At 36.2% G+C, this 13,628-nt stretch overlaps 1 protein-coding gene across 8 annotated transcripts in view; it reads left to right on the forward strand.

Moving 5' to 3' along the window:
* Positions 1 to 13,628, forward strand: part of LOC121425009 (glycerol-3-phosphate acyltransferase 1, mitochondrial-like) — a 73,014-nt gene that overhangs the window by 41,115 nt on the left and 18,271 nt on the right. For all 8 annotated transcript variants that reach the window (XM_041620936.1, XM_041620937.1, XM_041620938.1 and 5 more), the window contains 3 exons: positions 6,847 to 6,972; positions 11,350 to 11,420; positions 11,898 to 12,011. In XM_041620936.1, the coding sequence (XP_041476870.1) occupies positions 6,847 to 6,972; positions 11,350 to 11,420; positions 11,898 to 12,011 (311 nt within the window). The remainder of the gene's footprint in view (positions 1 to 6,846; positions 6,973 to 11,349; positions 11,421 to 11,897; positions 12,012 to 13,628) is intronic.

A 13,628-nucleotide genomic window follows, 5' to 3' on the forward strand; every position in this document is an offset into this window, starting at 1 on the left:
AAATCTTAACCTGAGGTTAAGTTTTTGAAATGACGTCATAACTTAGAATGTATATGGACCTAGTTAATAAAACTTGGCCATAAGGTTATTCAAGTATTACTGAACATCCTAATAGAGTTTCATGTCACATGACCAAGGTCAAAGGTCATTTAGGGTCAATGAACTTAGACCATGTTGGAGGGATCAACATCGAAATCTTAACCTGAGGTTAAGTTTTTGAAATGTCATCATAACTTAGAAAATATATGGACCTAGTTCATGAAACTTGGACATAAGGTTAATCAAGTATCGCTGAACATCCTGCATGAGTTTCACGTCACATGTCCAAGGTCAAAGGTCATTTAGGGTCAATGAACTTTGGCCGAATTGCGGATATCTGTTGAATTCCCATCATAACTTTGAAAGTTTATGGATCTGATTCATGAAACTTGGACATAATAGTAATCAAGCATCACTGAACATTTTGTGCAAGTTTCAGGTCTCATGATTAAGGTCAAAGGTCATTTAGGGTCAATGAACTTTGGCCGAATTGGGGTATCTGTTGAATTACCATCATAACTTTGAAAGTTTATTGGTCTAGTTCATTAAACTTGGATATTATAGTAATCAAGTATCTCTGAACATCCTGTGCGCATTTCAGGTGATCAGGTCACATGACCAAGGTCAAAGGTCAATGAACTTTGGCCGAACTGGGTGTATCTGTTGAATTACCATCATAACTTTGAAAGTTTATGGATCTGATTCATGAAACTTGTACATAAGAGTAATCAAGTATCACTGAACATCCTGTGCGAGTTTCAGGTCACATGATCAAGGTCACAGGTCATGTAAGGTCAATGAACTTTGGCCATGTTGGGGTTTTTTGTTGAATAACCATATCTCTGTAAGTTTATTGGTCTAGTTCATAAAAAGTGGACATAAGAGTAACCATGAATCACTGAACATCTTGTGCGAGTTAGAGTAGTATTCAAAGTCAGCACTGCTGCTATATTGAACCGCGTGGTGCAGGTGAGACGGCCAGAGGCATTCCACTTGTATATTTAAACTCCTGCACGACTCTTAAAAACATTTTTTGGAATCAGAAATTCAAGCATTTATTTTTAAAAATCTGAAAATGTATACATTGCTTTACAATGATGACTGTCCATCAATGAAGTAATTCAGGAAGTTTGACAGGAGAATACTGTAGATAAACACAGGTAGTTGGGTTATCATTCAACAATCAACGGATATTGTGACCAACCACGTGTAGGTTTGACAATGAAAAGTAGGACTCCTGTTTATGAAAGTTCAGATTTCAGTAGATCATTTTAGTATTTTACCTTTACATGTAAATTCAGTTGATTAGATGACTTCAATAAAGAGTTCTCATTTGTACAGTACATGGGTCCCATTCACAGTAGATGCTATTAAAGGGATCAAAATCAGATAAAATATAAAAAGGTATTGAAGTTTAAAGTTTGGCAATATTTTGTGAAAAAGTCGTCATGAATATTCATTAGGTTAGCTGATGAAGTCACATCTCCACTTGTTCTTTTGTATTTTATTATATGAAATAAGGTTTATTCAATTTTTTTTCCTCCAAGAACTAGAAAAATTGGATTGACAACTGATTTAATGCATTAGTTATTTATTGCTGCAACTTATTTCATTATTAGGGAGACATAGTATTCACACAAGTATAAACGAAATTAAATAAACCTTTTAATATTTCATATAATAAAATTCAAAAGAACAAGTGGGGATGTGACATCATCAGCCCACCTAGCAAATATTCATTTCGGCTGTTTTCACAAAATATTGCTAAAATTTAAACTTCAATGCCTTTTTATATTTTATCTGATTTTGATGAAATTTTCAGCATTTTGCTCAGTGAATTCTACTCTGTATTAAGATTTGAATATTTTCAGCCCGGACCATCCCTTTAAGTATTTTTGTATTTTATTTATCCAGATGCATTTTTGTAACATGTACATGCATGAATTTAAAGGACAAGTCCACCCTAACAAAAACTTGATTTGAATAAAAAGATAAAAATTCAACAAGCATAACACTGATAATTTCATCAAAATTGGATGTAAAATAAGAAAGTTAAGGCATTTAAAAGTTTTGCATCATTTCACAAAACATACACATCTCAGTCGGTGTGCAAATGAGGAACTGATGACATCACTCACTATTTCTTTTGTATTTTATTATGTGAAATATGAGATATTTTTATTTTCTCATCATTGTCATGTGAAGTGAAGTTTCATTCCCCCTGAACACATGCAATTCCATTTTTTTAACATCTTGTGGTTCAGGCAAGGAGGTCCTAATCGTCAAATTTGTAAAAATTGAAATATTGTATAGGGTTCTAATTCAAACAATAAAAAAAAAGAAATAGTGAGTGACTTCATCGACTCTCTCATTTGGATGTAATACCCTTTTTAGACAGGCTAAAATTTCCTTAACCCCGTACTATTGGTGGGGCTAAATGGCAATTTAGCCCCACCTATAGTACGGGGTTAAGCTTAGCCCACTTTCGTTTTACACAGCGTTTTTGCAAAGTGGGCTAACCCCACCTATAGTACGGGATTATTTGGCCCTGCAAAAAAGCAGGGTTATCCCACCAATTGCGGTGCTAAGAGTAATAGTACGGGGTTAAGATCGCATGTGTAAAACGAAAGTGGGCTAAGCTTAACCCCGTACTATAGGTGGGGCTAAATGGCAATTTGGCCCCACCTATAGTACGGGGTTAAGGAAATTGTAGCGTGTGTAAAAAGTGTACGAGTGAAGCAATTGTACTACGAATGATCGACAAAACCACTAGTCCGGGGTTAGCGAGTTTCGTGTGTAAAAAGCAAGCATTCCTTATCCGGGGTTAGCAATAACAATTTGGCATGTGTGAAAAGGAAAAAAAATAGTACGGGGTTAAGGATAGTACGGGGTTAGCGATAGTCCGGGGTTAAGAAAATCCTGTGTAAAGAGGGCATAACTGGCTCGTTCATGTAACTATAACTATTTTGTTGAAAATAAGCGAAACTTTGAAATGTTATAACTTTTTAATTTTACATCCGATTTTGATGAAATTTTCAGCATTGTGCTTGTCTGATTTTTCTCTGTTGATTCAAATCAACATTTTTCTGAGGTGGACTTGACCTTGAATTTAAAGTATGAGAGGATCACATCCCACTGGTTTCAAGATTTCGTCTGACTTACTTTAATATGAGATCGATTGATGTCTGACGATGTGATCCTCAAATACTGGATCGTATAATCCAGTACATTTTCATTGTGTGAATTTATATCTTGTATATTTGTTTAGTCTTTTTTGTCATTGAAATCTTATTCATAAATTTTTGAAATGTCATCATAACTTAGAAAGTATTCTACCTGCACCTTGTTCATGCAACTTTGACATGTAAAGGGTAGGCTATCACTGATCTTTTTGCCCCGGGGGGGGGGGGGGCCACTTCCATTCACAAGTGGATACCATGCGCGACCATGTGGTCTCGAAAAGCACCCTAAACACGTAATTTCCATATTCTGAAAATGTACCCCTTAACAAGTATTGGCGTGTGAAACCCTACCCTTAACAAGTATTGGAAACAAAACGACGTTCTTGGCAAATATTCCCTGAAATGAACCCCTAAACAAGTACAGGAATGTTTTATTGTTACGGGTCCTTCGGCCGTCGGCTTTACCTTATTTGGTTTAGTACAATCCCACCTTCTACACCTCGCGCAAATGGGACTCTAAACACGAAGTGTTGGGACAAAAAGGACATCCTTTATAAAACATTTTAATTTTGTTTCATCATCCCCGCAAATTCGACCCTAAACACGTAATTTTCCTAGCGAAATAGATACCCTTTTTCATTATTTTTCTGTTTTTGACACCCTTATCACGTTACGTACGTAACATGCCTTATCGTTAAAAAGACATCCTTTTTACGTGTTTTTTTGGTCGCGCATGGTATCCACTCGTCAATGTAAGTGACCCCCCGGGCTTTTTGCACTGGTCAGGCAAAACAAAAATCTTTAGTTTTTTAGGCTTACCATTCATATCTTACTACCAATAATCAGCAACATCAAATAAGCATTAACATTGCAACAAATGTGTATTTTCCAGGGGACCCTTTTGAACATGTAGTTTCCAGTGCTCTTTTGTGCATTTCAGGGGTGAAATCACCCAGAGACCGGTTCCCCCCCCCCCCCCCCTGTTTTGCGTGATTTCCAGAATGCATGATCAAGGTTTCATTTAGGGTCAATGAATTGAGTGGTGTTTTTTTTGTTGTGATAAATAGTCATCTTTTGTTTTCAAAACCAGCACTGCTGCAACACACTTTACATGTATATTGAACTGCATATTATTAACTGCAGGTGAAACTGCCAGAGGTGTAGTTTTATGGTATACAGTATAGCAAATTTGATAGTTGCTGTAGGACAGAGATTTATTCCATGATTTAGTAGTGATATTTTTTTTCTTTCTATTCAATTTTGTGAGTTTCATCATAATATTATGTATTTTACCTGCTGTCTTTGATTATTTTTGTTTTTCTGGCTTTCAGAAATAAATACAGCAAGTGCATGCATGTTTGTAAAAGCACTTTGTGAGTGCTCTGCAGACAAACTTTGTATGGAGACAGGGTTTACTCAGCTTTTTTCAATTGCAAGTTGAGAAGGATTATTTGCTTTTGAAGTCTTTAACAATGCAAACAATGCATAAAAGCAACGTCCATTCCTGGAAGTGTTGTGACCTAAGTTCTTTTCTTGAAAATGTTTTTCTTGTGATTGGTATTGTATGTAACCTTAACAGGTAGATCCTTGTTTTTTAGTACAGAATACTTGTACATTTACCTGTAAAGATTCACAGAAGTTTGTTAACATGTTGTGTTGCTTAACCTGAATAAGGGTTATTTTTTCACTTCAATATACATGAAATAGGCCTGAATCAAAACTCCAAACAAAGATAATGTAGTACGGGGTTATAATTTCACATTTCTAATACTCTTCAGAGAGACAGCCCAGCAGACATGTTTTCAGATTGAGAACTTAGTGGCCAACTCCCAGTTTTTAATTACTCAGAGCCTTGTTGCATTCTAACCAACATTCCATTAAAATAAGTCTAGGAACATCAATATTCATATAAATACAAATTAATAGAACAAAGTATAACTGAATATTAGAATATACAAACAAAAGATATTCAAACTATATGCAAATTATCCTAAAAGCTTGAGTGCATCAACTTAACATTATAACCAATCAGAAGGAGATAGGTGGAAGGAGAGGGAGAGTGAGAGAGAGAGGAGTGAAGAAAGCTGTATGAAGGATGGTGGAGTGAATAAATACAAAAGAACCTTGTGTGAGGAATGTACAAGAGAGTGCTGTACATAAAAAATAGAAAGATAGGATGAAAAGGGTGAATATAAATGAGGGGTGTTCTATTAGAAAAAAGGGGATGATTCATGAATAAGAGTGGAAAGAAATATAAGTACAAAATTAATCCCTTCAATAATTTGACAACCATGAAAGCATAGCTGTTATTGTTGTGGTAATTGTATCGGAGGCTTCTGAGCTCCCAAAAACTCTGGAAAAGCTTACCCCTTGAAGTCAGGAAAGCACTATCAGTAAACAACTTAATCTCAAAACTAAAAACACATTTAAATCAATAACAAGCAGATCTAGGGGCCTTATCATAAAAGCTGATATACAGTCATGATAACAAATTTGCATGACAGTTATTAACAACGAAAATCATTATTTGAATGAATTATAGTAAACTCGGTATTGACATTGTGCATTTGCTATTAATAGCACTTATAGCGCTTTTTCCTTCAGAATTTTCCTCAAGCGACAACATTTTCGACAGCATTCAAAGATTAATCCTGCCAGGTACTCATTCACCTGGGTTGAGTGCAGCACAGTGGGAATAAATCGCTTCCTGAAGGAAAACATGCCAAGGCTGGGACTTAAACCAATGACCCTCCGTTTGAACTTAGAGTCAGAACCTCTAGACCACGATGCATCCAGTCTTTGTGAAATGGGATCCAGGATTCCCATATGACTAGTGTCTATGTTATAGTGTATATATTAAAATCTGTAATCAGTATTATTATTTTTTTAATCCTGATGATGGTGATACAGGGCCTGAGTCATTGGCATTTTTCTGACCAGTAACCTTCCACTTTGTAATACAGGGGTGCTCTAGGCTGAAGGTATTTATATTTTCAATAAGTAGAGCAAAATTCACAGAGCAAAAATTCTGAAAATTTGTTCAAAATCTGATAACAAATAGAGTTATTGAATTCTAAAGATTTTGGTGAAACAATTCTAGGCATGTCTTCATGAATATTCATTAGGTGGGCTGATGATGCCACATCCCCACGTATTCTTTTGTACTTTATTATTAGATTGATTCAAAAAAATTCTACCAAGAATTAAACAAATGGATTAACAGCTGATAATAAAGTGCATCAGTAATTCATTGCTGCAAGTTTATTTCATCATAATGGAGACACATCATTTACACATGTATGAAAAAATGAAACAATTATGATTTCATTTAAGAAAAGAGATTGTGGTGATGTGATATCATCAGTCTGCCTTATGAATATTCTTGACGACATCCATATAACTGTTATCACAAAATATTGCTTAACTAGAATTTTATAATTTTGTTATTTCTTATCCAATTTGATGAAATTTTCAGCATTTTGCTCCGTGAATTTTACTCTATTGATTTAGATATGAATATTCTCAGCCCGTAGCATCCCTTTCAACTCAGTCCAAGTATTACCGGTCTCCTGTTATCACCTTCATTTCATCTTTTCTCTGTGCCTCTCTCCCTCATCATTAATAGGACCTGGTGCCAGAGCTTGCTAACTTCAAGATGTCTCCTCCGTCGTCGCAGACAGTGAATGGTTCATCTGAGATGAAGCGTCCCTTCATTGGTCGATGCTGTAATCAGTGTGCACAACTCAGCAGGGTAAGAACATCTTCTATACATTTAATAATGTCTATGTTGCACGAGTGTTAGAGTTCAGTTTTTTTTATTTCAGCTATTTTTGCTTCGGATTTTCAGCTGAAATTTAACTTATTTTTTACTTTCCTCTGTCCCAAAGTATGGGAGCTCTTTCAATTTCACCTTTTTTTCAACACTCTTCAGCTTTTTTTTTCAGCCATAAATGTAGGCCTAGGATTCTACACACTAGATCCCTCAGTCACATTTGCTCTATTTTGGCCGCATGTTGAGTCGAAACAGCCGTTTTAACATTTGTAATAGCTACATGTACATATAGGTAGACTAAATAAAAATGAATGAAACTGCTGTTTTCGACTCACCTTGTGGCCGCCGTAGAACAAATGTGACTGAGGAATAAAGCATCTGTGTTTCAATGTCATTTACACTGTACATGTAAGCCTACAGATGCTATAGTAGGGGAAGGCGGGGTAAGTTGTGACAGTTTTTGCTTTTTGCATGTTAGAATTGATATGATTAATAATCTTGTCGAAATAAGTACCTTGCCTTGAAATTTAATTCTTCTGAAATATTTTCCACCTATATATAACTTTCTATCCCCACACTGAAAGTCGTCTTGACCTTCGAAAAAATCGATGTCAAATGGCTCAACTTGCCCCATATATGGGGTAAGTTTGAGCCACCTTCTGGGGTAAGTTGAGCCACAAAAACTATGTACAAAATGTATGGGGGGAGAACCAGCATGTCAATTTTTTGTTTAAAGTCTTTTCACTTGCTAATTCTCTATAAATACTAACATCCTGTAAAAGGAAAAGAGCAGTCATGTAAATTTGCTCCTTTCAGCCTGCATTTCAATCGATTTTTATGGTTTGTTTGTTTTTTAAGATACATTACCATAGGAATTACCATGGCTCAACTTGCCCCATGCTGTTTGGCTCAACTTACCCCAGTCCGAACTTAGTGCGATAATTTTGTATCCACACATTTATTATGCATCCATCATATAAAAGACTATGACAAGAATGAAGATCCATACCTGGACTAATAATGTTGTTATCATGTCTTTATTATATTTAAAGACGTGTGTGTTTATAAAGCACTTATCTATTTCACACTCTTTTTTTACTTTTTTGGCTGAAATTCATATTTTTCCCTCTAAAAAACTAGTTTTTGTTTCAAAGTTGGAAACAATGTGGTGGGGTTAGGGGTTATGCTATGGGTCATCAATACATGACACCACCACAATGTCTGACTCATTCATTATTGGCCTGGGGCTGGTGGCTCAACTTGCCCCTATGCTCAACTTACCCCGCCTTCCCCTACATATGAATCTCCAGTGTTGATAAGGGAGTATTATCAAATATGATACAAGCAGTAGGTCCATGATACAAGTGATGATTGATTAGCTCAGCTACTTGACCCTAGTTTACATGCACAGACCCCTGTATTCACTTACTGCATTATACTGCAGAGTCTGAAGTAGTTAGACTAAGATTCACTGTGTACTGTGGATGGCTCAGAGTCAGACCATAGTAGGGTCATGCTCAGACAGTCTCTATGGAGTCTAGTCTTCTCTCTAGACCTGTTATTGGTTGAAGTGTCAAATATGAGTCTGTACTTGCAGACTAACTTGACCCACTTACCCCAGTCTAAAGAGGGTCAAGTGATGAAAACAACACTACTGGACTAGATCACTGCATTTTGTTCATGTACAAGTAAGATCAGCTAAACTTGTAAATGAGAATGACACTGAGTATTATGGCATTGACCTGCATAATTTCCTTTTCCTTGGTAGGAAATTATTCACTTTGTACTACTTTTATCTGTACTTCAATTGTACATGTTATCATATACCGAACTATTTGCTTGTTTCTAAGCAATTTTTAATCGGTACACTGTATTTAAAAAGTTTTACAGAGAGCTGCTCTGTATACTTTCAACTTGCGCACATGTTGCAAGCCTGCAAAAGTGAGAATGTATATCCCTATTCCATTCCCTAAATGGCCAGTTCAAAATCCCCATTGGTAAAAAGAATTGATTTAGATTAAGAATTGATTTTAATTGTTTTTTTTTTTTGGATGTTCAAGAAATTCCATTAATTTCTGAATGCTTGTCCAGGTATGTATATATACACTTGGTGAATGCTATCCTTGTAATTAAGAGTGCTCGATGTCTGTGATGAGGCAGAGCATGAAATGAAATAAATAAAGTTACACAGAAAACATGTGGTTCATCAGTACTTTATTGAATTGCTACTCGGAGTTTCACGCAGATGCGATCTTCCGGCAACAATAAAGGCTAGTGGCAATACCATTTGAACATTAACAATTCACTGAAAAAGCGCGCAGAGCGCGCAACCCCATTTCACGCATATGGAACATTAACAATTCACTGAAAGAGCGCGCTTGTGCTCCATATGCGTGAAATGGGGTTGCGCGCTCTGCGCGCTTTTTCAGTGAATTGTTAATGTTCAAATGGTATTGCCACTAGCCTTTATTGTAGCTTGCGGTCCATATTCGTGAAATGGGGTTGCGTGCTTTTTCAGTGAATTGTTAATGTTCAAATGGTATTGCCACTAGCCTTTATTGTAGCTTGCGGTCCATATGCATGAAATGGGGTTGCACGCTTTTTCAGTGAATTGTTAATGTTCAAATGGTATTGCCTATAGCCTTTATTGTAGCTTGCGGTCCATATTCGTGAAATGGGGTTGCGTGCTTTTTCAGTGAATTGTTAATGTTCAAATGGTATTGCCACTAGCCTTTATTGTAGCTTGCGGTCCATATGCATGAAATGGGGTTGCACGCTTTTTCAGTGAATTGTTAATGTTCAAATGGTATTGCCACTAGCCTTTATTGTTGCCTGAAGATCGCATCTGCGTGGAACTCCGAGTAGCAAATCAATAAAGTACTGATGAACCACACGTTATCTGTGTAACTTTATTTATTTTATATATATATATATATATAGTTTTTTTTATTTGAAATATTTTTATGTTTTACATTGCCCATTCAAATGTAATTCAGCCAAGTTATTACCGGTATACATGATACACTGTGCATGTTAATTAAATTAGCTTTGGCTTCTTTAGAAGTGTAATTATCACAACATATACCCTTACATGTTGAAACATGCAAGGTCAATACAAGGTTTAATTGCCGAAATTACACAAGTGCATAAAAACAAACATTACTGATAGTGCTGATTTTGCCTGTAACCATGGGATAATCTACACCTCATTGCCATTGATAAAATATACAAATTAAAGTTACAAAGTCACCTAAACAAGAGAGAGGGAGAATGGGGTGTATAGGGTTTTGTGACGTTTGCTCCATCGACAATTGCTCCAATGGAAAATCTGCACATTAAGCCCAATTTTAAAACCTAACCTCCAAAAATAAATGAACCCTAATAATTCAATTTATTATTCTGAACCATGCCACATTACATTTTCATTGAACAAAATGATAATGTTAAGTATCTCTTTTGTGGATTTCAAAAGAGTGAATTTCCCTTTTAATAGCCCTCAGATCATGGGCCGCGGAAACAGGGGCTGGGGGGCTTCAGCCCCCCACTTTTTTCCGAAACCGTGTACAAAACGTGAAAATTACCATATGATTGTTATTTTTTACATGGTCAGCCCCCCACTTTGAAAACCGTTCTGCGGCCCCTGCATATGTACATGTTTGGTGTGGTGCCCAAGGTCTGCTCAATATCCCTTCTGTGTTGATGCGTATCTGTGCAAATTTAGTAAAAGAAGATATGCAAATGACTGCAAACTTTATATCTGCAAATCTATATTGCAGTCTCCAAAACAAGAGTCTTCTTTAATTGAATGAAAATGGTAAAGATTATTTACTTTTGGTCATTTCATGCAAATATGAACAGGAAGTTCCCTACATAGGAACCTCCAAAGTGTGTGTAACAAGATGAATGTATGCGCCAACTTCGGACACCATTGCTGTTAGTTTTTTCTGTAAAAAATATAAAGACTGTGATTTTCATAATTTTCCTCTAAATTTTTTGAGATTTTCAGTACTTGTAGATGTACTCTCCACAATCTATCATTTAAGGTACGCAGACTTAGCCCCCCCCCCCCCCTCCCCAACTATGTATTGATACTTCCTTGTCCATTTCATCTCAAAGTTCTAACCAAGAATTTAAGACTTCAATTGAGAAGCAACTTTTTTTCACTCTGGATATTAACCTTTACATTTAATTCATAATTCTAGACCGAATAGCCCGGCAAAATTTTCATTATTCAATATTGAGCAGAAAATTCATAAAAAGTACAATTGAAGTACTAAAATTTTATGCAGGAAATATTTTTAATCTTTTTTGTGGTAAAAATACTCCTTTTTCTTGTCTTTTGTATTATTTCTTTAGGAGATGTTCTACTCAGATGACTTGCCTAGTATGGGTCTAAAGAACATCTTGAAAATGACAGCTCCTCCAAGGTAAGATGATGTCAATATATTCCTATTACATGAGGCATGTTTTTTTTTCCTTCTAGTAGCTAAACAACAATATTCTAAAGTCACTTCTGATTTAATCTTTGGCCTTAACTCTTTCTAGGCCGGGGTATTTTAGGAGTTCATATGGCCGTTTTTTAGCAATTTTTGATCTGGCATGCACTTACATAATGTTGCATAATTTTGGAACTGCGTAACCGGGTGATGCAAAACTGGTCTCAAAAGTTGCGCAAGACTTGAAATTAAAAATTCAGCGAGCGACGCTGTCAAAAAAAAAATCGCACGGCAAAAATATTGAGTGAATCGTTGAGGCCCCCCCCGACTTGGATAAGGTGAACTATCAACATGTAACTATGAAACGCCAATTTTGACACAATTCTCTTACAGTGCTATAAATTCAATTATCGTTTCATTTTCCACTGTATGAATGATAACCTGTTCTTGGTCTCTCTTACAATTCAGAGCTGGTTTGCTGTTCAGATACTTTCCACATGTAGACCATGCTTTGTTCAGAGCAGTCAACCATTCATATCCCTCTGTACCTGATGTTTCTCAAAGAGTGTTGGAGAATCAAAGGTAAGTATCATCAGAAATACAATGAGGTTTATATAGGAAATGTGTATTAAATCAACAAATTTATCTGGAGTCATAGGGTTTCTTAAAGAGGTTGAGTTTTGGACACCATACCTGATATGTTTAATCCCAGGGGCTTGTTTCATAAAACTTGTTATAATAACAGTTTTGAGCTAGTGAAATTGATCAATTTGATTGGCTGATAGTATAAATTTGTTGTAGAAATTGTACATTTGACATAACAAGTCTTTGTGAAACTGGAGGCAGACCTGATGCTTCAATTTAGCCCAGATCCTGTGGTCCAGGTAAATCTGTTGCTGTTGTCATTGACGCAATCGATACAGCTATATAGGGAGGTGCTCTATATTTGTATTGAAATTCAGCATTGTGCCAGAACTTATCTAACTTAAATTAATATTATACAAATAATGCATATAAGCGCATGCATACAGGGCCAAATAATGAATGATGTGCGAGAAGAGCCAATGGATATACTGCACCGAGGTCCACAGGAGCGAGTGCGGTATATCCATTTGGCGAGTCAAGCATAGAGTTCATTATTTACGCCCTCTATGCACAAGAATGCATGCATTTGTTTGTTTTATACAACCTCCCCCCCCCCCATTTTACTGAGTTACCCTAAATACTATATTTGATCTAAATTGTAGATCTAGTCTTTCGATAATTTGCGCTGCTGAACTGATAATCACGTACGTCGTGCCACAGTGCAAACTTTGCACTATCCTGCACTCTGACATCAGAGTGCAGGATAGTACATTTGGTGTGAGATCAGAGTGCAAGTTAGTGAATTTTGCTGAATATCATGTGATCCGATTTGGACGAATCAGACTACAGAACATTCTTGGGAGTTGTGTAACACCCTCGATAACCATAGTGGGGGGGGCCTGTTCTACCTGTCTATTACTCTCAATTATATGCATATCTATATCACATCTGTGTCTGTGATCCATGCTTTGCAGTGCCTAGTAACACCAAGGTGTAGATATGCATCTTGCCAAGAGATGTTTGTATAGCAGTACAGCTGAATCCAAGCCCCTGTTAGAGGCTAAGAATGCAAAATATATTGCACAATCAATTCTAGGCTGTATTATTTTCATGATTTTAATTGTCAGATTTGTCTTAAAGGGGAATCTAACCTTGGTCATAAAATGTAGTGTTGGAAAGGAGAAAAATAGATAAAACAGAATGGTGAAAGTTGAAAGAAATCGGACCAGCAATAAGAAAGTTGTGGCTGCTTTAAAATTGAAATCCCTATGATTATGTAGATTTCAAATTGGCAACTGGGTAAGTAAATTATGACAAGAGGCAAGGACAACTTTCCCATAGGCCATGTACTTAATTAGCAGGGATTTGTGGTTTTCTCCTAACTGCCCATTCCCCTGGGACAGTAATCTAAATATAACCCTGGTAGTATATTGTTTTATGTCCTCATGAAAGAAAAAATAAAATTTGAAGTAAAACATTTGAAAAAATGACATATTAGCCATTTTATGTATTGGAGTACATGGAAGAGTAGTCCTTGCCTTACATCACTGTGACATCACATATGTGGCCAATTTGCATTCTCCATGGATCTAGGAATTACCAATATTCACAACT

Source organism: Lytechinus variegatus, chromosome 12 (assembly GCF_018143015.1).
Source record: "Lytechinus variegatus isolate NC3 chromosome 12, Lvar_3.0, whole genome shotgun sequence".
Taxonomy (NCBI): domain Eukaryota; kingdom Metazoa; phylum Echinodermata; class Echinoidea; order Temnopleuroida; family Toxopneustidae; genus Lytechinus; species Lytechinus variegatus.